The 23,101-nt window shown below is 35.5% G+C and overlaps 1 protein-coding gene across 1 annotated transcript in view; it reads right to left on the minus strand.

Moving 5' to 3' along the window:
• DNAH5 (dynein axonemal heavy chain 5) overlaps positions 1 to 23,101 on the minus strand; it is a 120,557-nt gene that overhangs the window by 88,696 nt on the left and 8,760 nt on the right. Inside the window, exons 5-21 of the mRNA XM_061449235.1 lie at positions 22,596 to 22,817; positions 21,932 to 22,069; positions 21,156 to 21,332; positions 20,316 to 20,429; positions 17,858 to 17,965; positions 17,037 to 17,159; positions 15,293 to 15,508; positions 12,161 to 12,268; positions 11,600 to 11,685; positions 10,495 to 10,816; positions 7,811 to 8,017; positions 6,600 to 6,771; positions 5,168 to 5,313; positions 2,884 to 3,043; positions 2,160 to 2,402; positions 1,154 to 1,344; positions 971 to 1,070 (exon numbers count right to left, since the gene is read on the minus strand). Of these exons, the coding sequence (XP_061305219.1) occupies positions 971 to 1,070; positions 1,154 to 1,344; positions 2,160 to 2,402; positions 2,884 to 3,043; positions 5,168 to 5,313; positions 6,600 to 6,771; positions 7,811 to 8,017; positions 10,495 to 10,816; positions 11,600 to 11,685; positions 12,161 to 12,268; positions 15,293 to 15,508; positions 17,037 to 17,159; positions 17,858 to 17,965; positions 20,316 to 20,429; positions 21,156 to 21,332; positions 21,932 to 22,069; positions 22,596 to 22,817 (2,833 nt within the window). The remainder of the gene's footprint in view (positions 1 to 970; positions 1,071 to 1,153; positions 1,345 to 2,159; positions 2,403 to 2,883; positions 3,044 to 5,167; positions 5,314 to 6,599; positions 6,772 to 7,810; positions 8,018 to 10,494; positions 10,817 to 11,599; positions 11,686 to 12,160; positions 12,269 to 15,292; positions 15,509 to 17,036; positions 17,160 to 17,857; positions 17,966 to 20,315; positions 20,430 to 21,155; positions 21,333 to 21,931; positions 22,070 to 22,595; positions 22,818 to 23,101) is intronic.

Below are 23,101 nucleotides of genomic sequence, written 5' to 3' on the forward strand. Positions count from 1 at the left end.
CTAAGAAGATGATCATAGCCAGTCCTCAAAAGGAGAGAAAAATAAAAGGAAGGTCCACTAGTTAGCAAATGCTCACAAGACTGAACTTGTTATCTTTTCTGATTTCATCTCGTGCAAGAGAAATTTTTAGTTTTGAAAGAACAATTTTATTTCTTAAACAGTTCAAGCATTTCTTTCCTAATTTTAAGGTGTGCAAAAGGGAGCTAACCCAAAAGGACTAAGTTTATTTTTTAAGTACCTGAAGTACAAAGTACAACAATTAATTTGCTTGGCTTCTAAACCATTTCAGGCAAGAAACAAACAGCAATCAAAAATACTGTCTTAAACTTCCTTGAACTAATGCCTTCAATATCTTATTTCCATGTTTGATCACAAAACAGATTAAGATAAAACCGTTCAAGAAATTTCAGTCTGTTCAATCCTCTAAACAATCCTCTCTCCGGCAATGCTGCAATTGATATAAATATTTCTTTTCAGCACCAGGTTGTGTTTAAGTTCAACTTACCCTTTGAATAGGAATTTCAGCAAAAGTTTAACGATGCCATTTGAACATGCCATGTTACAAACCGCACTGACAAATCATGAAAGATGTTTTGTGTAGTGACAGTGACTATAATTATTCTCCAAACTCATTCCCAGTTTCTACTGTGCTGGCGAAGCTGGCACCCCAGCAGTTTTTCGCATGCTTCAAAAAACCCAAAGCAGTACAACACTCTGAGAGGCACAAAAAAAATTCCCTTACTCAAATCCACACAAAGACAAGTATTCTCAGGTAAGCCTGGTTTCTAATCACAAAGAGAAGCCCTGGCACTGTTGTTATATCCTATTTATCCTCCAAGGCAGTTTAAAATCTCTAAAGTCTTCATTCCACCACTTTTAATGCATTTTGTATTTAATATGCTTTAACATATTCTGTATGAAGCACATTAACCTAACATTTAAATTGAGTGATGTCAGAGTTTATAATTACCATGGATACTTTTCTTTCCAGACTCTTTCATTCCACCATCAGAATCGCTGTCTCTGCTCTCACACCGCAACAAAGCCACTTTTTTCTCTAACATTTTCTTCTGAGGAAGAAATAAAATTTCATGTACTATTCACAGTAGTTTTGAAACATTAATTTTAAGTGAGGCAGTTAAAAGACACAAACCTTTGATATTCTCTCCATGCTCCACTGTCCAACTCCTTTCATTACTTTCACAATACTATGTACAGCTTTATTAAGTGTCTGCTGTACCTCATCCAAAGAGGGTGACATGATGATATTAGGGATTGATAAGTTAATACTAGTCCTAATTATAGGATGGGCGCTTTTTTTCTTCTTAGAAGCATTGTGATTTTCTAAACAAAAGACAAAAAAAATAGAAATTAAAAGGTTGTTCACATTTTTCTCAGGATGTCAGACTGTGCACTGCAATGATATAAACCAATATATATTTCTTGAGTATTGAGTGCAATTCCTTAAGAAGAAAAGGGTTCCTGAGTAATTTACAAGACATAAAGTCTACAGCAGCACAAGAGAAAACTAAGTGCTTTGCTATTTCTTTTCATGAAGCTGCTCTTTAACTTGTTCTGTGCAGCTAAACTCTGACAGCAGAAAATTTTGGCTTGTGTTCCCTGTCAGCATATTAAATTGGGCACAATCTCGTAATATTCTATGCCTTGTGTGCTACAGAGACCAAACAAAAAATGTCTTTATATTTGTTTCTTAAAAGTATGGAACAAGAAAACAGAAGAGTGTTTCATAACAATGCATAGAAAGATCTGAAGGTAATTAGTAAGGGATACACTTATGCATCTCTTTCTCTATTGTTTTTTCTTACAGTTTTATGGAAAAGCCAAGGTCAAGTAAGTAAGTACTTATTAAGTCAGCTCCAAACATAATATCTGGCTTCAGAACAATACAGTCAGTCCTAAGAGAAACAGCATTGCAATGACACATTCCTAGTGTCACAAGAAAAAAAAAATCCTTTGGAAATATACCATGTTATCGATGGTGGTTTAACGAGACAGCTTATTGAAACTCCCTTTGTTTTCCCTTCTTTTACATATGTGTCTTCTTTTTATATATATATATATATATAGTTAACGTATATTACATTTATAATTTTTTTGGTTTTATGACCTAATAAAGCAAAGTATTGTAATATGGCCACCTAAGAAGCTGACTGTGGAAGATGCATGGATATGCTTGCGTATGGTCTCCAAAGTGTTTCGAATGACTTTCAAAAGGGCGTCAATATTACAATGATTGAAGTAGGAAAGCAGTTCATTGGCTTCTTCCTCTAATACTTCTAAATCCGTTCTCTTCCTCTTTAATGGAGGAGACAGTCCAGCCCATATCTCACTGGAATTGTGGGATGAAGTCAAAATTTTTGATCTTCTTTCCTCTTCTGTTGCTAAAATATCATATATCTAGTTAGTTAAATCAATTTATGGGACTTAAAACACAATAAAGCAGCAGCTCCATAGGTCTCTGAAAAACAGCTGAATTTTACAGAAGTGCAGATTATACTCATTTGTAATCTGTACTTTGGTGTAGAATTCCTTTCACTCCTATCCATCTTCTTTACTCAGTACAAACTGACATGATTTAGATATCATTTCTTATATTCTCTCTCTAGGAATTAAGCAAAGCCTGCAAGCAGCTGCTTCTATGGCATTAACATTTCAACATTCAAGTTAGCCTGATAATATTGATCTGTTTAGAAGATGATAAATGATTGATAGATGATCCATTATTCAGGGAAATTCAAACAAAAGTCTTTAGACATTAGATACTGATTGATACTTCAGTCAGCTAAGCTACAATAACCCCCAACACATACCATCAGCATGCAAAATAAACATAACCACAGGGCTACAATAAAATCTTCTTACCTGTATTTTTTTCCCTTACTTCACCAGTGGGTACAACTGACTTATCTTCTTTACTGACCTGTACCTCAGTGTCAAGTAACATGTTAATCAGCTCGTTAACAGCATCTTCCACCAGTGAGCTTTTCAAATGTAAAGTCCGAGAACCTCTTATACAGAGCTCCTGTTATAATGCAAAAACAATACATGTTTTTATCTTCCCAGTTCTCATGTCTATTTCACAGTCACAGCAGCCTTCACTAACACAAATGTCAAGGCCTCAGACTTGTGAAAAACAAGATCAATATAGAACATTATTTTTAAATTGGTTTGTTCAGAACTATTTACTGTTGGATTTTTTTGTCTTTCAAAATCACTGTGGCTTTTTTCCTAAATCACATGGCTCACCCAGAGTTAATATAATGAGTCAGTGTTTATAAAGCTTAGTTCCATTAAAGGGCTCCCAAAAATAAGTGCTTCTTAATTTTCTTAACTTTCCAATATAGATGTACAAGATTTATCCTTTCTTTTGATAGTGCCGTTTTACCATTACGTGGCTGTGCCAAAGGAGTATTAGCCAACCATATTTCCCATTTATAAATAGATAGGAGATAAAAAAATGCTACCAAAATCTATTAGAATAAATAAGAAAATTAGTAACTGGGGGATAAGGAATCAAAGAATTAGATTTAATAAAATTCAGAAATGTATTAAAGTATTGTTCGGGGGGGTTTAATACTTCTGGTAAAACTTATTAAGTATGCTTTAGCAAACCCTAACTTTTAACTATAACTGCCTTATATTTTTTGTATTCCTTGTTATCTCCTATTTCTTTAAGCTTAATCAAACCTGGTTACCTCCATTTAATTAAAAATCAATAATTGGAAAAATTATGCCATTAGAAATATTCAGTCACCTCCAAATTTTAAGACAGAATCTTTGATCTTCCTAATGATTCAGTCTAGTTGAGAGAGAAGCCATATCTGATTTGCAGTATCACAACTACTCCTAAACAAAGTACTTTGAGGTTTTTTCCACAGTCTAAATATTTTTGTTACAGCAATTTCTTTAGAAACTTAAAGACACCGGTTATATGATAGAACTTATTTACAGTCCCTTCTAATTAAAACCTACAATAAGCTTACAAATGTTGTTACTGTTTTGATTGTACCCATAACTGGAGTTAGTATACCACTTGTTCTGCTAACCCAAATCAGTTTGCTGCTGTGGTGTTGTAATTGCTGGGTAGCAGCTCACATTTTCTTGCAGATTAAGCAGTATCAGTTGTCGCATAGTGTTGAGAAGGTGTTTATGCTCACACTCACATATTTTTACTCCATTTAATATAGTACCAGACCTACCAGGAAAGCAACAAAGAGTGAACAAAAAAACTTTACAAAAGTGTGAGACTTACAAAAGAACCATTCACTTCATAAAATAGTAAGTTTTACTTTGTATTTAAAAACAATGTGAGCTGTTACAAGGAACAAAAGAGGAAAGGCCAAAAAAGCTAAGTATAGCAAGAAAAAAAACTTTAATTTAAGAGGCCAGGGATAGGGATTATCGACATGATTTTCTACAATTTTTACTAAAGCGAAGTTTATTTCAGGGTAAAACACAAGTTAAACATTATATCCTGAAATGCCAAAATACCTCAGTATTGCCTCATAAAATCATTCTGACGTCCAATTTTATTACAAGCTTAGTCAGCTCTTTAACTGAATAACAACTGCTCACAGCTAATCCTTGTCAACATAACAGTATTTTGATGGGATGAAGGAAGGGGTTATTTCCAGAATAACTCCACCTAGGCACTTCTGAGTATATTTTGCACATCCCATTAGCAACTCAGGAGAGTTTCGGATTAACAAAGATATTCAGTACACAAACAATTGCATAGTATTTACTCTCCCAGGCAACAAAGTGCACTTGTTACAGAGCTATTCACAGGCATCAGATGAGCAATTCCCTTATTTAAACGAATTGAATTAAATAACAAACAATGACAAAAAAAGATACTATCACAGGGGAAAAACTTTTCAGTTGAGTGATATTAAAGCATGAAAGAAATATCATGCAGTAGCTGGCTTGAAAGTAACAAACTCAGAAAAGAACATCTGAACTCCGACCTCTTTGCATTTGGTATTTTTGTTCCTTTTTAAGATTGCAGCTAAGCAAGTGAGGATTCCCTTTTTCACTTTCCCATGCATGCTTCATTAATTCTGCACTAGTTTCGTGTCATAAAAACAGAAAAATATCTTAATTCAAAACTATTGAACTCCTCTTTATGAAATTTTTATCTAATAACCTTAGTCTTTTGGAGAAATTCCTCACAGCTCAGTGGTTCATCATCTGGCAACTTACAGAGTGGCACTCTAGTCATTTCTTGAAGGACAGCATCAATACGAAATTCAACCAAGTCATTCACTCGATCAAGCAATAACTCCAGACCAGCTTTTGAAGCAAACAGAAGATTCAAGACAAGCTTAGAACTTTGAAGCAATAGTTTTTGCGGTGCTCTGCTTAAACTTTTATGTCAACAGTCATGTTTAATTTTGTATGAACTCTACACCTTAACCAGCTTATGTCAAATATCTAAACTTTTATAGCGAAGTTAATCACTGAAATCATAATTAATTTCTTGAATAGCATATGCACCTTATTGTATACTATCCATATTCTAGGATATAACAAGCAGAATATTATAAATGTGTATCAGATGAGCTCATATGTATATGCATATATGTATATAAAAGTATATGCATTTCAAACATAAAGACATTAAAATTCAATTGAGATCCAGGAATACTTCTACAGCTTGAAATCATTACCACTTGGAGAACACACTCACAACAGAAACTTTTGACAAACATCACATCTATCCTTCAAAAAAAGTCAAATAATAGTTAACAGAAAACAATCACTAGAATTTTCACAGTTTAATAGCAATTTGCTTTCAATGCAGAAATTTAAATACCAGCAAGGTGCCTGCTCCAGACTGAAACTACTTGTATTACTCAGAATTAAATGGAGTGTATTGTCAAGTTAGCATCTAAAATGCATTTTAATTTGCTATTTCAACTAATGAAAATTCCCACTATAACTACTTATATCATTTCAAAAAACAAAATCTATTTGATGTAGTAATTAAGCTGAATCAAAAAGAACTTGGTGCTTCAGAAACAATACACATCTCAGCACAATCTTGCAATAATCTTTTGAAAAGACAAGCTCATCTGTTTCCAAAGCTATCGCCCAAGATGTGTATGTTGGTTTTAAAGACATTGATGTTAGAAAACTAAAAGGTTAATATGAAAAGCTATTGAGCAGTAACAGTGCCAACTCAGTTGAGATATTATTCCAAGAACTTGTATTGTACATTATATTAAATGTACCTATTAAAGGTAAGATTAGTAAAAGTCTGAAACCTAGGAGCTCTTTTGAAAACTAGCTATCATTCTTTGAATTCAGAATACACAGAACCATTTGCCCAGCACTTTATGTTTGGTCTAATTTTAACTGCCATCCCTTCCATATTAGTAAAAGTTTGACAATTATGTGAAACAAAGAAGGCGTTTTAAAAAACAAAGGTTTCATAAATGATAGATGGAAATTCTGATGTCTTTCATACATAAGCCAATTAAATTAAACCATATAAAGGACAGTAAATTTAATAATATAGCTTGCATTTATATGGAAACAAACAAGCTGAAGCTAATGGAAAGAAGCAAATGACTTACTTAACTTGTAAAAAACTGAATCAATATACTTCTCAATATTCAAGGATGTCCATGTCAGTAGCATTAGACCTGGCTGGATAGCATCATCTACATTTGCTAACCGAGGAGCCACCAGTTGCTCAATAGGGTGTTGTATTTTCAGTTTAATTCTTCTATATTCTGCCAGCATCATCTGAAATTAACAGAAAATTAAAGTGCTAGATAATATACAATGATTTGTACATCTCTACATTGTCTGGGGTTCAAATGTAACAGTTATTAAACTGGGCTTAAACCAGGACACACATGCACATATTTATGATAAATTAAGAAAATTCCTCTGGATTTACTGATAGGAATTATTAAATTAATTCCTTATTCTGCTTTGTTTATGCATGCTGGTTTTGTTTTCCCTACTAAATTGTCTTTATCTCAACCCACATATTTTCTCTTTTAACCTCCAGATTCCCTCTCCCATCCCACTGTGTGGAGTAAGCTAGTGTCTGTGTGATGGTTTCCAATGCATCTTTAACCAGCTGATCTAGTTTCACATTTTGCATAACACAATCCTTGCAAGAGCTTTGACTTAATATGAATTTTTTTTCTCATTTCAGAATCAAGTAGTCCTTTGAAGATATAGTTTTCTAAACACCTATCTTTGAATCCTCAGCTTCAGTCATCAAGAACCTTGTCTGTTCATAGGCAGACAAAATGACCCACAGGATTTGAAAGATGAGAAAAAGGGAAGTCTGAGCTTCTATTTTTAAACTATTCCACAGATATCTGTGTAAAACACTGGTGCAGCAACTATGCTGCTACTTGCTGGATGCTTTACACTTTTTAAAGGCATACCACCTGCTCCTTCCACTCTCAAAACAAAGTGTAAACAATGTTGACTCCAGTGTTGGATAAGAGATAGATTGCTTATTGTTTAAAAAGCAGACAACAGAGAGAGGCACCTTGTAAGCCTCCTTTCCTTCCCAGCCTCATCTCTTTCCCAAATTCTGTAGAAATTCCCTAAACCCATGCATCTTTGAAATGACTTCACAGAAAATACAAAGTCCAGAAATTCTTTTTAAAAGTGCCTCAAGAAGACATAGAGATAAAACCCAGGTTTTCCAATATTTTCTTAATGCATAATAGTTGAACTTCATATTTTCTCTTCCATATGTTTAGAACCCAGACATCTTAATGTACATTACACATATATAAAATAACTAAAATAAACCCACATGCAAATTGTTGACAATCTTCTTATACCAGTCTTTCTTCTGTTGAATAACACTTGCAAAAGGTGGGATTTCAAGGTGCATGTGAGCCATGCAATCTGTTTCTCTGATTAAAGTTAATATTTCAGGGTCAAAATTCACGAATAATTCTCCTGTTTCTGGTGCTTTTACCAAGAGAGATGCCTCAAGTCCTCTTTTGGTTAATTCAATCTGCAGGAAACAAAGCCATCATTCCTGATCAGGCAAGCCAATACAACGAAATACTTTGTTTTGGACATAAATATCACTTTGGCAGATACTAAAATCAGATATTGCTGACAATAAAGATTGATAGTGTATGAATCAAGATTGATAGTGTATGAATCAAGAACAAAACTTTATTAACAAAATCTGTATGTACTCAAGTGCTTAACAATCAAGTTAACTGTCCTCTCTCCCACAGACATTCTTCTGTTGGTTCTTGTATATCATAAACTGCATTCCACAGTCCAACATCAAAAGCAGAGGCATAGACATTTTTAGTTCAATCCTTTTAAATCTGAACTCTCATTTCATTAAAACCTATTCTACATCCTGCTATAAGGCTGCACACAACCTCTTCGATGAACTCAATTTTTCTTGGATAACTTCTTTAGATATCTTTTGAATATAAACACAACCTCAGATAAGCCACAAACCAATCTTAATGGAACTACCAATTATATTCAACCTCTAGGCAAATTTTTTAAAAAGACAAAAAATAATGTTTATTATGGATTCTGGGTTTAATTCTTAAAAGAAAAGCCTAATCACACTATTGGTTTAACTGCCCTATTTGAATATTAGGATATCATTTGTTCTCCATGTGGTTAGAAGGGACAATATTCATTAAACCCCCACACATAGAAAATTTGGGCTATACCAGGAAGAAGTCATGCCTTAGGTAGGAAAATCCTTTCTACATGAAACAGTTTGCTATTCTTATTTACTAGTTGTCATTTTGCTGACATAATTTTATTGTTCTTTATTTAGTTCTCAAACTTCATGTATCACATTACACTGAGATGGAGCTTGTTTTTAAGCAGTAGTTTCATATCACATTGATTTCTTTCAGTGTACATTTTCTTGTATATGTAACAGACTGAAAATTTGCACCCTCTTTCAATGTCTAAAATATAGTTGACTCTACTGCTTGTTTCAGCTGTATCTTGTATTATCATTGCACTTTACACAGCATTTTCAAGAAATCATCTGATCAAATTCTGTCTGTGAAGTTGTCATGCTCTGTCCACTAGCATCAAAGTCACTCAGCACAGCCGCCATAACTAAGAGCTGAATGTATTTTTGCACAGTTCCCCAGAAAATCTTACTGCACTCGTTGTTATTCCCATTATCTATCTCTTCCTCTCATTTATGTTTTTTTTAAATGGAATTTTCATTATTGAGGTAATAGAAAACAGTAACAGAAGTAGGGGGTAGATTGAAAGCACAAATCTTACACCACCACAAAATTATAAAAACTTTCACAATTCCCAGTATTTTATTATTTTAATATATCCAAGTTGAACATCATTTGTTGCAGCACAAAAAATAATAGTTTTAAATCATACGCTTAAAAAAAAAAAACAAAAAACAAAAAACAAAACAAACATGAACAAGGTGATAACCATCCAGTGACAAACAGGCAAAAGGAGGGAAAAATGTTTGGAAATATCAGAAAGTGCCACTAAGCTTAAGTATTTCCATTTCACAGAAGAATAAAAAAGTAGTAGGAGCTACAGGACTATCTGCGCTTCTTTTGCAATCCCCACTGTACGTTGCCTCCCAGACACCCACGGTTTTCCTTTTGCTCACTAGTAGAGCAGGAGCTCCACCTTGTGTTCTTTGGTGCTCATGTCCACATTCGTCTGTTCTTGCCTCAAGAATAGGGGACTACTGAACAGTAGCCTTGGGGTTTTGCCACACCTGTTAGACAAGTGCACTGATTTTAAAACGGATCTACTTATCCTGTATTTTCAAGGCATGTGTATTCGTATTAAAACTTGAAATTGTGTTCAAATCTACCTCTCTTTGTTCTCGTCTAATAAATATAAGGTTGGAGCAGGCTAAGCAAATTTATATGGCTGCCAATGCAATTTGACCCTGCTGTAGGAGAAACCAGATGTACTTTTAACGTGATCAGAATCAGACCACAGATCACTAGGACCTCACAAGGGAAGGCACCAGTTCAGGGGAGATGACTTGGATGTTACAGTTATATTGTGAAAGGCGAAAGGAGAATGTGGCTGCTCCATCAAGGAGCATGTCAGATAACCTGATCACTACATCATTTAACCAAAGGACACAGATGTAGCTACCAGTGAATCTTCATTATACTTTTCCATAATAAATATTTTTCATTATAACCTTTTAGTTATAATGAAGTATCAGTTCCTCCTAAATTCAGCTACAGGCAGTACAGACACTGTTTATTATAAAATACCTTTTCTCATTTCATCCTTCACTTAGGAGGTATCCTGAGTCTATAGTTCAGTGTACCTGACAACTGTTATTAACCAGAAATTCCTTCACATTGCTCTGAGTGTTTCATTGAGGCCTGAAACAACAGGAATCCAATCTGGACTGTAAAGCTAGATGTTAGTAGTCTACCATCAACAAAATCCACCACATTCTCTTTAAGATATCATGATCAAAACCAGCTGGTTTACCTGCTGAAGCCATCCCCTGTGGTAGATCACCTCAAACTTCACAAGAACTTTTGCTACTTTGTTGTAGTTGCGGATTATGCGCTTCCCATCTGGTGTTTGCAGAACAGCTGGGTGCTGCTGGAAAGACTCCATGGGTTCCTGGATCCTATGGAATAGGTGGCGTGCCCACAAGATCTTACCAGCTATCGGAGGCAGATTACGAGCCAGCGGAGGGTCATGCTTCTGCTTAGTGTATATCTTACAGACTGTTTCTATGTCATGGCCATAGTTTTGGAGTATTTTCTGATACTTTTCATCAATGCCAAGAGCGGGGATTTGTAATCTGCTTAGAAAAATAATAATCACTTAAAAAATTCCTTCAATACTTCTGAAATTCTCCTGCTGCATTGTTGGAAAACACAGTTGTTCCAGATTCTCTTGCATTCTACAGAAAATAACTGCTTTAACAGCTGATTTTTTGTTAAAATTTGAAAAAAAAAAAAATGCTGTCACAACCTGATTCTAAGCAACTGAGATTTAGACCAAATGCTAAAAGTTTCCAAGTAAGCCTACACATTTTCTGTTTTGTCACTGTTTTCAAACACTGAGCTAAAATTATGTGTAGCAAACTGTAACCAATCCACCACTAGCAGTCTACTCCATTAAGCAGAGTATTATAAGAAGAATGATGTAATAAAGACTGAGGCTGCATTGCAACAATGTGAATTTATCAAGAAAAATTTCACTGTTTCCTAATACAAGCATTTATTCTCTGTTAACTGCATTGTGGTAACAAATTAATGCTATTGTTAAAGGACAAACATAAAGTAATTATTCTGGCAGCCATAAAGTATTCCTGCACTTATGTTATATTTTTGAAAGATCAAATATGAATTCCACTTATGCTTTGCATTTTCTGATACAAAAAAAAGATGTGGGGTTTATTTATCCACACTGCTAAAAAGATATCTTTTAACAGAGCTGGACAAGTGAGAGAAAGTTGAGCTGGTTTTTGTTTGCATTTAAAGGAGGTGCCTTCTGCTCAGCTCCCCCCATTTCCCATAATGTTTAAAGTATTATTTCCATTGCCAGGCAGAATTCCAGCAATCTAGATAGGACATACTACCTTTCAAATTTCCTCAGCATACTCAGTGCTCTTTTAGTGTTCAGAATATTTTCAAAGGTGATGTCCATGAAAACCCTTAATTGATCCTAAAAGAGAGAAAATAATTCTACAGCAGAGAACGACATAGGGTACAAACCTCAAACATGCCAGATACCGCCTTACATTTTATCATGCGCTCTATTGGATCATTATTTGTATGAAGCTAACCCCAGTAAGTATCAATTTCCCCTTCTTCTTCCTCTCAAGAATTAAACAAAATACAGTCAACTTTCAAGGTATTGTCTTTCTACATTCCCTCTGAGGCTGTGCAACCAACAAAAGCTTTTGTACCCTCAGATGTTTCACCATCTTCTACAGTTACCCTTTCCTTCCACAAACTTGTGACTTCAGAACTATGAGAAAGTTAATCATTTGACTTATTTGTGCTATGCTCCCAGTCACGCAAGAAAATCATCCATTTTTGTGTTAAACTTGCTAGCAAACTTCCAAATAAAGTGCAGTAATAAAAATTTTTATTTTCATAAGGATGCCTCAGTAAATTATTTGAATCATAAAACCTACCTGAAGGTCATTTATCTCTTTGCAAAATTCTTCATAGTCTTGGTCAAAATGAACGTTCCGCTGATCCAAGAAATTGTAATGCCTTTTCTTCATGATGTCCACAATGCTCTAAACAGTGTCACAGAAAAAGGAAATCACAAAAAAAATTGGCTTACCACAAAGAATCACCACACCAAAATATTTAGTACAATGGGCTGTGCACATTCTCATTTTACCTTTGCCATTAGTTCCCATTTATTTACTGAGCAATATATGCAAATTGCTTACATGATATTTTCAAGTTGTTGTAATGGTCATATGAATTTCATTTATATTATTTACTTCTGTTTCAAGTCAATTAGAACTGACAGAAAGTTCAGATTCTTGCTTTTCCTCAAAGACATTTGTTATCCATTAAATATTCTCTTATGCAGTTCAACATAGAAAAATATTTTCACATTAGCATTTTCCATCTCTTTAAATTAGCTGATTCCATAGAAAAACAGACAGTTTGAAAGACACAGTAAGAAGCATCATATACAGCCCAGAACCTATTATTTCAGGATTCTCTTACATAGCTGCTTTCCACTCAAATGAAATGAATCAGCATCACCCTTGAGCTGAGCCGCTGTTCAACATCCTAGTAGTTTACCACAGTATACCTACAAAGCTCAGTATATTTTCAGCACCTCAGACTTACAACGTTTTATTGTAAGCCAATGGAACTTCATCTTTATTTACTGTAAATAATATTTCCATCTTTTCCTCTAAAAACAAGCAAATCCCAAATAACAACTAAGTGGTAAAGCATAAACACCCGCAACATAATAACTTCCTATTGTAAACATTTTTCAAGTCATGTAATAAGTCACATAACTGTAGCTATGGTCCACATCAAATACTTCAGTACTTCAATTTTATCACTATTAAAAAAGTACAATCACTTTCTGCCATTTATGCATACTATCCAGAACCTTCCATGTAGTATTTTCTACCAAGGCATGTATAATTTCCTCTCACCTACCCACTCCCACCCACCAAATGAAATTGATCTTGTAGCAGCCTTGCAATATCTGAAGGGAGAGTCCAAGGATGCCAAAGAGGAGCTATTCATCAGGGACTGTAGTGATTGAACAAGGGGAAATGGGCTCAAACTGAAACAGGGGAGATTTAGGTTGTATATAAGGAAGAAATTCTTTCCTGTGAGAAGGGTGAGACACTGGAACAGGTTGCCCAGAGAGGTAGTGGTCAAGGCCAAGCTGGACAGGGCACAGAGCAGCCTGATCTAGTGGAAGGTGTCCCTGCCCATGGCAGGGAATTGGAACTAGATGATTTTTAAGGTCCTTTCTAACCCTAACTATTCTACAACTCTATGAACTAGGTCTCACACAAAAGCCCTTATTTTAGGACTTGAGTGCTGCAATGGATAATGCAGTATATCTGCATACACTTTGCAGACTGCATCACAGCCTGGACGATTGGTCACAAGCAGCTTTTCAAATACGAATGCCCCAAATAAATGTCTGTGCTGCAGCCTACCAAAAGAGTATTTTTATAGCACAACTTGAAAATTCTCAGCTACCTGAATTGTGAAGAAAAGCTGTGCTTCCTGGCACAGCTTTAGAGTGGAGTTCTCAGTGAGCAGAGTAAAATTTACAGCAGCACACACCTATCCTGCCCATGTGGAATACTCTTGGACTAAGCTAGCCTTCCACTTGTGCCTAGGTTTCTTCTCAGAAGACTACAGAAGAGAACAAGGAAGAAAACTGACTACTCTGAAGGATGCAGTCAAGGAATCAAAACCGCAGACTGCAACAGGAAAGCTCATATTTGACCCTACAGTTACTAAACTAAAACAAAGTGGCTTACTTGTGGTCATAACAAAAAGACAATGGACAAGGTAAAGCAAATTAGAATGCCTCAGTTGCCTGTACTGCCACTGTATCACATGTGATCTTTAAAAGCAGTCTACAAACTCCACACATTAAATACTTCTGATTTATTTTTATATTTACAAAATTATTTTCTATTCTAACATATAATTTTCATAATTATGGTAATTACAATATTTTTATGTTTTATGCATGTAACATTATAAGTATATATTATAATACAGTATATAATTACCGTAATTATGATACCGCACTAAGAAAGACATAAGGTAAGTTAACTCAGGCTTAGTAAATTCTTTCTAGAAAAGAAAGTTAATCTTGGAAAAAAGGAAGGAAAATAACATGATTTAGCATATTCATATACTTAGAAGAGATCCTTGTTGTTCAAGTCTTTCTCCTACTAAATAAAAGGATCAGGAAAGAACCCTGAATGGTGACACTAACAAGCAAAATGATTTTGCTGTTAATGAAGAAAAAGCCTAAACTTTAAGAGCTGTCCAGAGCAAACCAGCTAAGTCATTTCTCTTCTTCTCCCACCTTAAATATAGCCATCTGTGAAATACTTCTTTCTGACCTCATAAAACACAAAAGTGATGATTGTACTCTGGATTTAGAGTACAGATTTTAAGTAAATTTAATAATCTGTTTTGCTGGAATTAAGCTTGCTATTTCATAGAAACATAAAATGTTTTGGATTGGAAGGGACCTTGAAGGTCGTCCAGTTCCAACTCCCCTGCCACGGGCAGGGACATATTTGCTTAATGAAAAAAAGTCAATCTGAGTGTCCAAGTTTTTTAGGGTTTGTATTTAATTGGTATAGGTTTTTCAAATTACTTTTTTCAAGAAAACAAAATTATATTTGTTTGCATTTATGCAGCACAGAAATTGAACTGGGACTTATTTCGCCCCATACTGCAATTTTGGCCACAGTACACTTTCATAGCCAGCAAAATGTTCATAAAGACAGAAATGTTGCACTTCTCAGTTTTTCTCCTGGTCCTAACATAAAACCACTGCTCCAATGGCTCAAAGAAACAAGTAAAAGTAAACACAGACCTCCTTCACATGCCCACCTGCCCCTCTTCACTTTGTCTGCTCGCTTCCCCAGCAATCACACAGTTATGTCACTAAACACTAATTGGTAATTTTAGCACAACTTGGAGTTAGTTTTCCTCTTGGCAAACACATTTCTAATTTTCATAATTATTTGCTGTTTAAAGTTCAAGTCAGATGGACAGGATATCCAAAATTTACTGTGTACCTCATATTTTGTGATCATTCCTTCCAATCCCTCTATCTTAGACTCCTGTAGAACTGAGTAGGTTTTCACAGTATTGAAAATATCTATTATCTTTACTAGACGTCGATGAAAGGATTCAAATTTTCCAAAGATATACACTTCACTAAAAGCAAACTGTCTTTCAGCTTGATTTTGTTCCAATTTCTCTTTTACCTTGTGAAAACAATTCTGATACTCCTGAAAACAAAGAATTAATTAAAAAAAAAACAACAAAACAGAAAAAAAGAAGTTAAGCATATAATAAAGGGCACTATCTTTAGGTAGAACACTTTATGCAGGCAGATATTTTCCTATCTTGATAACAAGTAGAATTTTCATCAATAAATAGCCATGAGAACTATAAACTGGGTAGCAGGATTTGTCTGAAAACTAACCCAACAATACCATTACAGGATCATACATTTTATCAAATCAGTGAACTGCACATTTATGTATTTGTACATTCCATCCTTAGCTAGCGTGAAATTCAGTTTCCTCTATTTTACAGCAGGGCTTGATATGTTTACTGAATATCCAAGATGACAACCCAGATTTCAGTTTCCAGAGACAGAAAATAATGATTGTGTGCTGAGCAGTTTTATTGAGTAATAGTATTTCAAATTTTCCAAAATCACTTTCCAGAACAAAACCCCTTCTAAAGTCATCAGCTTCCAGTTTTCATTCTGCATTCTTAGCTGGTCACAAACCCTGCTTCAAATATGTTAAAATTAAATTCTTCCTACACACAGTTTTCATAGTCAACAGATTTGCTTGAAATGGTTTCTTTCAAGAAAATAATCCTTAGATTACAATGTTCATTATTTCTTTATCAAGTATACATATGAATAACCCCACTTAGAAATACTAATAAAAAGGGCCCAGAATTTCCTAAATTTGTTAAGTGATTCAAATTTTAAGTTTTAATCTATTGATTTTCTGAAAGCTTTTGGAACTCACCGGACTGAAATAAACTAATCCTTCACCATATTTTAATGCAGCATTTACTATATGTTTATAGAAATACCCAAATTTACTACTCACTGCTGATGCTAAGACATCATATAAATTTACACTAATTTGTACTAGAAGCATGCAAAATTTGCTTCTTCAGAAAGCACCAGGATAAAATTCTAATCTTCCAGTCACATATTATTAAAGAATCAAAAAGTAATAATAGAGAAAATCTAACAAGAACCTTCTGAAATCTACAGGGAAGTTATCAAAAAAAGGCAGAACTCGGTTCTTCAAAGTAACAGAGGGCAAGAGGCAATGGGCATAAATTGAAACAGAAGATATTCTGACTGGATGCAACCTTCAACAGCTGAATTCTCAGTTCACTGAATTGCCCTTTCTAAAGGTATAACTTATCCACATATCTCTGAAGTACTTTCAGCTCAGTAACTCACTCTGTTTTCATTTCTATCATATATCCATCTTCATCATGTAAGAAACTTTCTAAAGAAACTCAGGCATGACAATCCAAGTAATTCTCATATAAGCAGCATAGTTAAGTTAGGCTAACCATTGAAATCCTATTTCTGGAAGGTAAACAGACACTGGTCTAAATTCCCTGTTAGCCATAACATAAATGCCTCAGTTCCTAAGGGTATTTTCAGTTGCTCCTTTTTCAAACATTACAACATTGCTTCCTTGTATAAAATAAAGTTTTCCTAACCACATGCTGCTAAATCACCTTATATTGTTTTCCATGTGCTCTCCCACCTACCTGTTTAAGTTTAATGGCTGCTTGTAGCTTTTCCATAACACTCTCCTGGGGTTGATTCCAGATGGTGGCCGTATTGTTGTTTGTAATGTAAGATTTACATGCTGCAATCATCTGATTGGTCACCTGAAAACAATTTTCATCTTGTGAAAAGAATATTTCAAAATAAAGCAGAACTTGCCCTTCTTTCAGTCTCATCCCCTACCTTTGACTCCACTGGCTTAAAGCCTGCAAGATAGCAGTACCAAACAACCAGACACATAGTCTGTTCCCCTTGTAATACCAAGCCCCCAGACCATTATGCCATTAAAATGTTGTTGATTAACTATGCTCACCTTAAACCTAAACACTTTGAACCAACCCTGAAATGACACTGAGAACTACAAGGTCATAAGACTGAAAAGAAACACTTCTGAAAGCAAAGAGACTATGATCATTGAAGAATAGGTTGTCCTTCCAACTGCATTTCCTTCTTCATGCAAACCTAAGGAGGTTTAAGGGCTACAAAAAACAGTTCACCACAGGTAAAACTCATTGTAACAGAAAGCTCCTCAATCAATTCATGTCAGGGTTGAGAACAGCCCTGGATCTTCAAGAAGCCTGAAAAAATTCTTACAACTCCAAATTACAGACAATAATATAAATTGTAACTTTGAACTAGTTTTATCACTATTTCTGCTTCTTTAAACGTTCAAAAAGCATCATTAAATTGACCAAAAAGCTGCCTCTTCAATTACTTACTTCCTTTATGTATTCTCTCTCATACTCAAGCAACAACACACAGAAAAATCCCTGAAAGTTTCCTTTCATGCTGAAGCACCAACCTTCACAAACAGCGACGATATCTTTTCAGATGTGTTGTAATATTCAGAGATACTCTGAATCATTTTTACTGCATTTATGAGTCCTGGAATAGCATCCACCATGGACACCTGGAAAGAAATACAGAGTCTGAACTGTAGTACTTCTGTACTGAGTACTTCTGTTGCCATGCATTAGCTCAACATCTAATTAGAGAACACAGGAATATTACGAACATGGTCTCCTTAACATTTTTGCCTCTCTTTCCCTGGGCCTCTTCTACTTCACCCTCCAAGTTCTCCAGTTCAATTTTAGGTAAAAATTTTCACTAGTCTTGGTTGGAAATGCTCTGATATCAAGTGAAATTTGATAAAGACCAAACGTACCACTTATTTTCACCGAAAATTGCATGTCTGTACACTCTTTCACTAAACCTGATGTAAGCTTGTATATAAATAGATTCACAAAAAAATTACATTAAGCCTCATAGCACTCATTTGAAAAAAGGAACTACAGCCAACTTTCCTGTAGTAGTGGCATTTAGGTAATAAAAAAATTAATATAGTAGATGAAGTGTCTGGGAGGAGGTGATCTTCTAGGCCATTTTTGGGGTGCAGGTCTGCGGGTGCTGGAGAGAGAGGCAGCCCTTGTGAGGGGAGGCTGGTCCCAGCCGGCTCTAATGACCCCACCGCAGGACAGAGCTGAACCCCTCAGCCATGGGCAGGCGCTTCAGAGAAATCCTGGGTAAGGGGAGACCGCTACCCAGCAGCCAGGGCTGAGGGGATCCCGGTGAGAAACAGCCCTGTGAGCCCTGAGGGGCCCCAGGCCACAGCAGGGAAAAGTGTAGGACGAGGAGCCATACAGGCTGACTGCAGCCCCCCCAGTCCCCATCCCTTTGTGATGCTCTGAGGAAGAAGAAAAGAAGACAGGAGTTGTGGGGGGAAGTGGTGGGGAGATGTGGGTTTAATTTTTGTCTTTGTTTCTCACTACCTAAATCCATTTTAACTGTCAATAACTTGAGTTACTTTGTCTCAAGTCAAGTTTGTTTCATCCATGGTTATAATAGATAAGTGAACCCTATGTCTTTGAAAAAATCCATGAGCTTTTTCATGCTATGTTCTCCCCTCATCCTGTTGAGGAGTGGGAGAGAGTGCTTAACCCATAGCCAAGGTTGACCCACCACACCATTTTAATTCTCCAGTGCGCTATATGGTTTTCAGTAACTCCTGTGTACCAAAAAAATGCCTTTTGCTAAATACTTTGAAGAGAAGCATCATTTCAAGACCCCAGCAATCCTGTCTTCAGCCCATGAAGAGGCCAGACAAAGATTTTTGAGACAGGTCCTCCTCGCTTCTGAATTTCAAAGAAATGTCAGTTTTACTCTACTGACAAACTGCTTCTCAATATTTTACTGATAAATATCAGTAAGGAAAAGATACACTCTCCATACCTCAATGGCTTCCCCCCATACTCTCCTCAAAACTAAACTTCTCTGAAGATGGCACTACTTCCTCCTTGGTAAGAGTCATTATGGGGAAGCACAAAGCAGATCAAGTTGAACAGACCCTGCACAGTGCCAGTAGCAAGCATATTTAACTTCAACTGTGGTTTCTATGGGTATCATACCCAACCTTTCACCAGAGAGACTCAAATATCATACTGGAAAACACTGAAAGAATACACTGTTCTAATAGCGTGTATGTAGTAAGTGGAAACAAACAGAGCTGCAGCATGGTTGCCCAGAGCACTGTTTGGAAGCAATTTCACTTTGGGAAAAGTACGGAGAGAGAAAGAAAGGTATCTTGGATGATCAAAGCTTTGAATCTTCATAGATACTCTTCATGCATCTCTGACTATAAAGATGCATACATTCAGTTGAAAAACACGTTTTAATAAAAGCAATAATTTGCCACCTTCTTTAGCCTATAATGGACAGTAAGAATCCTTCCTCCTATCTTGTCCTTTAGGTTGGCTAGTTTTGTTTACTACTTGTTATGCTTGTAATGTCCTGTTACTATGTTACAAGAAGGTCCTTTATATTTACACCTGAACATTTGCATAACTGTATTTGTTTTCCTAACCCAAGTAGCTGAAAATTGCGTTATAGATGTTTGGCTAAGCATGACCTGGCCACCAACACAAAGACAAAAGCCCAGCCTTTGTCCTTAGCATAGCGCTAGGTTCACTTACACACACACACCATTTTTTATTTCTTTTTAATCTCAAAAATTTCACTTCCTCCCATAGCACAGAATTCAGTCCCATCATCAGACCAAAAGCTGCATAGATACCACAGCAACAAAATAACAAGTACTTTATTTTGTAATCCCACCAGGCTACTTTCAACATAACTGAAAAAAAGTCAATCTGGAGACGCATACCACAAATGCTATGTATGTAATTTCCAAACTGATCCTGCAAAATACATTAATTTTAGTGGCCTCAAGAGATTTATGTTAAGAATTAAAAAGTTCTGCTTACAGGATCACTATTGTATAATGGGTCATAATATTTTTCCAGAGAATAGAGGTATTTCACATTATCTTTAGCTTCATTTGCTGCAACTGTGATGCGAATATCCAACGCTTGCCAGTTCTAAGAATAAAAAGTTGGGAAAGAAAAATAAACCCAAGCTGCTTTGTTATTAGTCTTTAACCACATTTGAAAGTACAGATCTATTACTTGAGAGTTACTTGTTTGCCCAAAATGAGGAACAAGTCATTTTTTTGCTTCAATTACTTGACTTTGAACATAGTTTAGACCACTCAGCTCAACAGATTACACCAGTAGCAGTGTCAAGACAAGCTGCTCTAAAATACACAGACATCACCTGTTAACTATTTTTGCTTGATGGACTGATGAACATTTGTCTTATGTCTTATTCACTTATTTTTCTATTTGTGGTTTTAACTTCATTGTGTCAATGTGAGAAGTTATGACCCCACAAGCAGTTTAGAGAGGCACTGTAAAAGCATGAGAAAGTGGTGGGGTTTTTCTTTTCATCAAATATCCAATTCATTAAATCAATGTCCAATTTAATAATCAACTTTTCAAAGATATATAAGTATTTATTTCTGTTGAACCATGTGGATGCAGAACATTATCAGCCTTTAGACAAAAGGGATTTTCAGTCTTCTCCAATAAATTATGATAGATTTAAATTTTATCTACTCAAGATGAGAAATAGGAAGAGACAAAGAAAGCAAAGGCAAAGATGCTTTGATATTTTCCCCAACAGCAATGCTACACACGTTGCCAAAATGAACTACAGTATACAGAGCATTTCTAGTCTTTGCATCCATCATAAGTCAAAATAGTAACCTTCAGCAGCTTGGATTTAGCAGCAGTGAGTACTCCAAGCACTGCCTTCACATCTGGGCTCTTCAGTTGGTCTGTAAGGTAGTTGAATTTTGACAATCTCTTTTTCCAATAATCAAGCTCTGCTCGTGGTCCAAGGTCATCAGCTTCTTTTCTCAACTGATCATTTTCTGCAAGAACCTTTTATCATAGAATAATATTATTGAATGATGCTAATATTTTTTATCTGCATGGATACTATGGATTAATTCATAATTTAACTTCCAGTATTAACCTCCCACAATAAATTACTCAACTCAGCCACCACCTCACATCAGAGGCCTCAATTTTGCATGGCTTTTCTACTTCTGGGTCAAAAAGGGAGTAGTATCTCAAGGGCACTGTTACAGAAAATTACATTTTCTGCAAATAACCTGCAAAGTATGTTTCAAAGTGAAATTTTGACCACTGAGAATAGTGTTCAGTGAATTATTGTGTTCCTTTTGTTTCATTAAATCCAATGAGAATTACTGTTTTCTACTTTAAGAATAGATGACTAGCAAAAACAGAGCCTAAGCTTCCAAAGACACTTATATGCTCTATTTACCAGTAGATGGAAAAATCTCTCAATAATATTCCCATGCAGAAGTAAAAGCACACAAAATGCAAACAATGCTTTAAAATACAGGGATTGATCACATCTAATTATATAGAAAGGTAGCTATACACCAACAGGATTAAATTCATCCTCTGTCAATATGCAGATGTTGTCGTATTTTACAATTTCTCAATATTATCACCTGCTCAATTTGTTTGGTCCATCCTTTCATGTAGACTTCTATTTTTTCAAGAGCATCTGCACTGTTAGCAACCACCAAGTAATCTGAAGGTCCTCTTAGAGTTTTCAGATCATATGTTTCACAATTCTTCAGATTGATCTAAAACACAGGTTAAAAGACCCTGAAATGCTGAAATGTTCATAACAAATAATCCAGGAGCATCAAAAAGTAACTGATTGCCCCACTTAATATTCCCACTTCATCTTAAATTAAACTGGTTTGAGTCAGAACTGGACACTAGAATCTGGAGAATTCACCAGCCTAGCACCTTGTGCTGTCATGCTCTTTCCTTCACAAAGGCTGAGTAGAAATTAACTGTTAAAGCAACTAGCTGTCAGGCATTAATCATTCTTGATTTAAGAGTGGACACAGCCATTGGAGAGTCAAGTAATTAATAGCTCAAATGGTTAAAGGCACCAGAACAAACAAGAATAGAAGCACCTGCAGAATTATTTAAGCCACAGATCAACATGCAATTGATGACAACAAAAAAAAGGGTTGGTTTTGTCCAGTTTAACAAAAGCTATTTTTATAAGTATTCTACAACAGCAGTTAATTCAAGTGCTCCAGAGCAAGAGACATTCTTCAGCTAGCTCAATGTCTATTTGCCATGTGAATATACTACCTTTTCTAACAGAGTTTGCCGAGTTCCGGATAGCACACTAACAAATGCTTCAAGAGAATAAAGGAAGTTCTGCTTAACACTTGAAGCTAGTTGAGGTTCAACAAGTTCAACCCAGCTATGGTCCATAGTCTGTAAGGCTGGAATGAAGATTTCCGATATCAACTGCTCAACACTTTTTAGTAAGCCATCTCGACCTACGTTCATCACATTAAAATTTACTTCCTGTAAAAGAAACACAGTGCAAGTTAAAATAGAAAACAAAACTTTGCCATCATTGTATTTATTCCTGTCCTACTGCCTTGATTACTTCAAAAATTACAAGGGCCCTTCAAACGCCACCAGCACAATTCTTGCTAACAGGGGCTGCAATATTTGCACATGGTCACAGTTTGTCATTCTGAGGAAACGAAGATCTGAAAACACTTCAAAATACAATGAGAGTATAAGAGACTGTTATTTATAAAGTTCAGCTTATATGGGTGAATAAAATTAGTCTGCCATTTCTA

Source organism: Pezoporus flaviventris, unplaced genomic scaffold (assembly GCF_033815535.1).
Source record: "Pezoporus flaviventris isolate CSIRO_AGI_PZ_B2104156 unplaced genomic scaffold, CSIRO_AGI_Pfla_v1 ptg000007l, whole genome shotgun sequence".
In the NCBI taxonomy this organism is placed as follows: domain Eukaryota; kingdom Metazoa; phylum Chordata; class Aves; order Psittaciformes; family Psittacidae; genus Pezoporus; species Pezoporus flaviventris.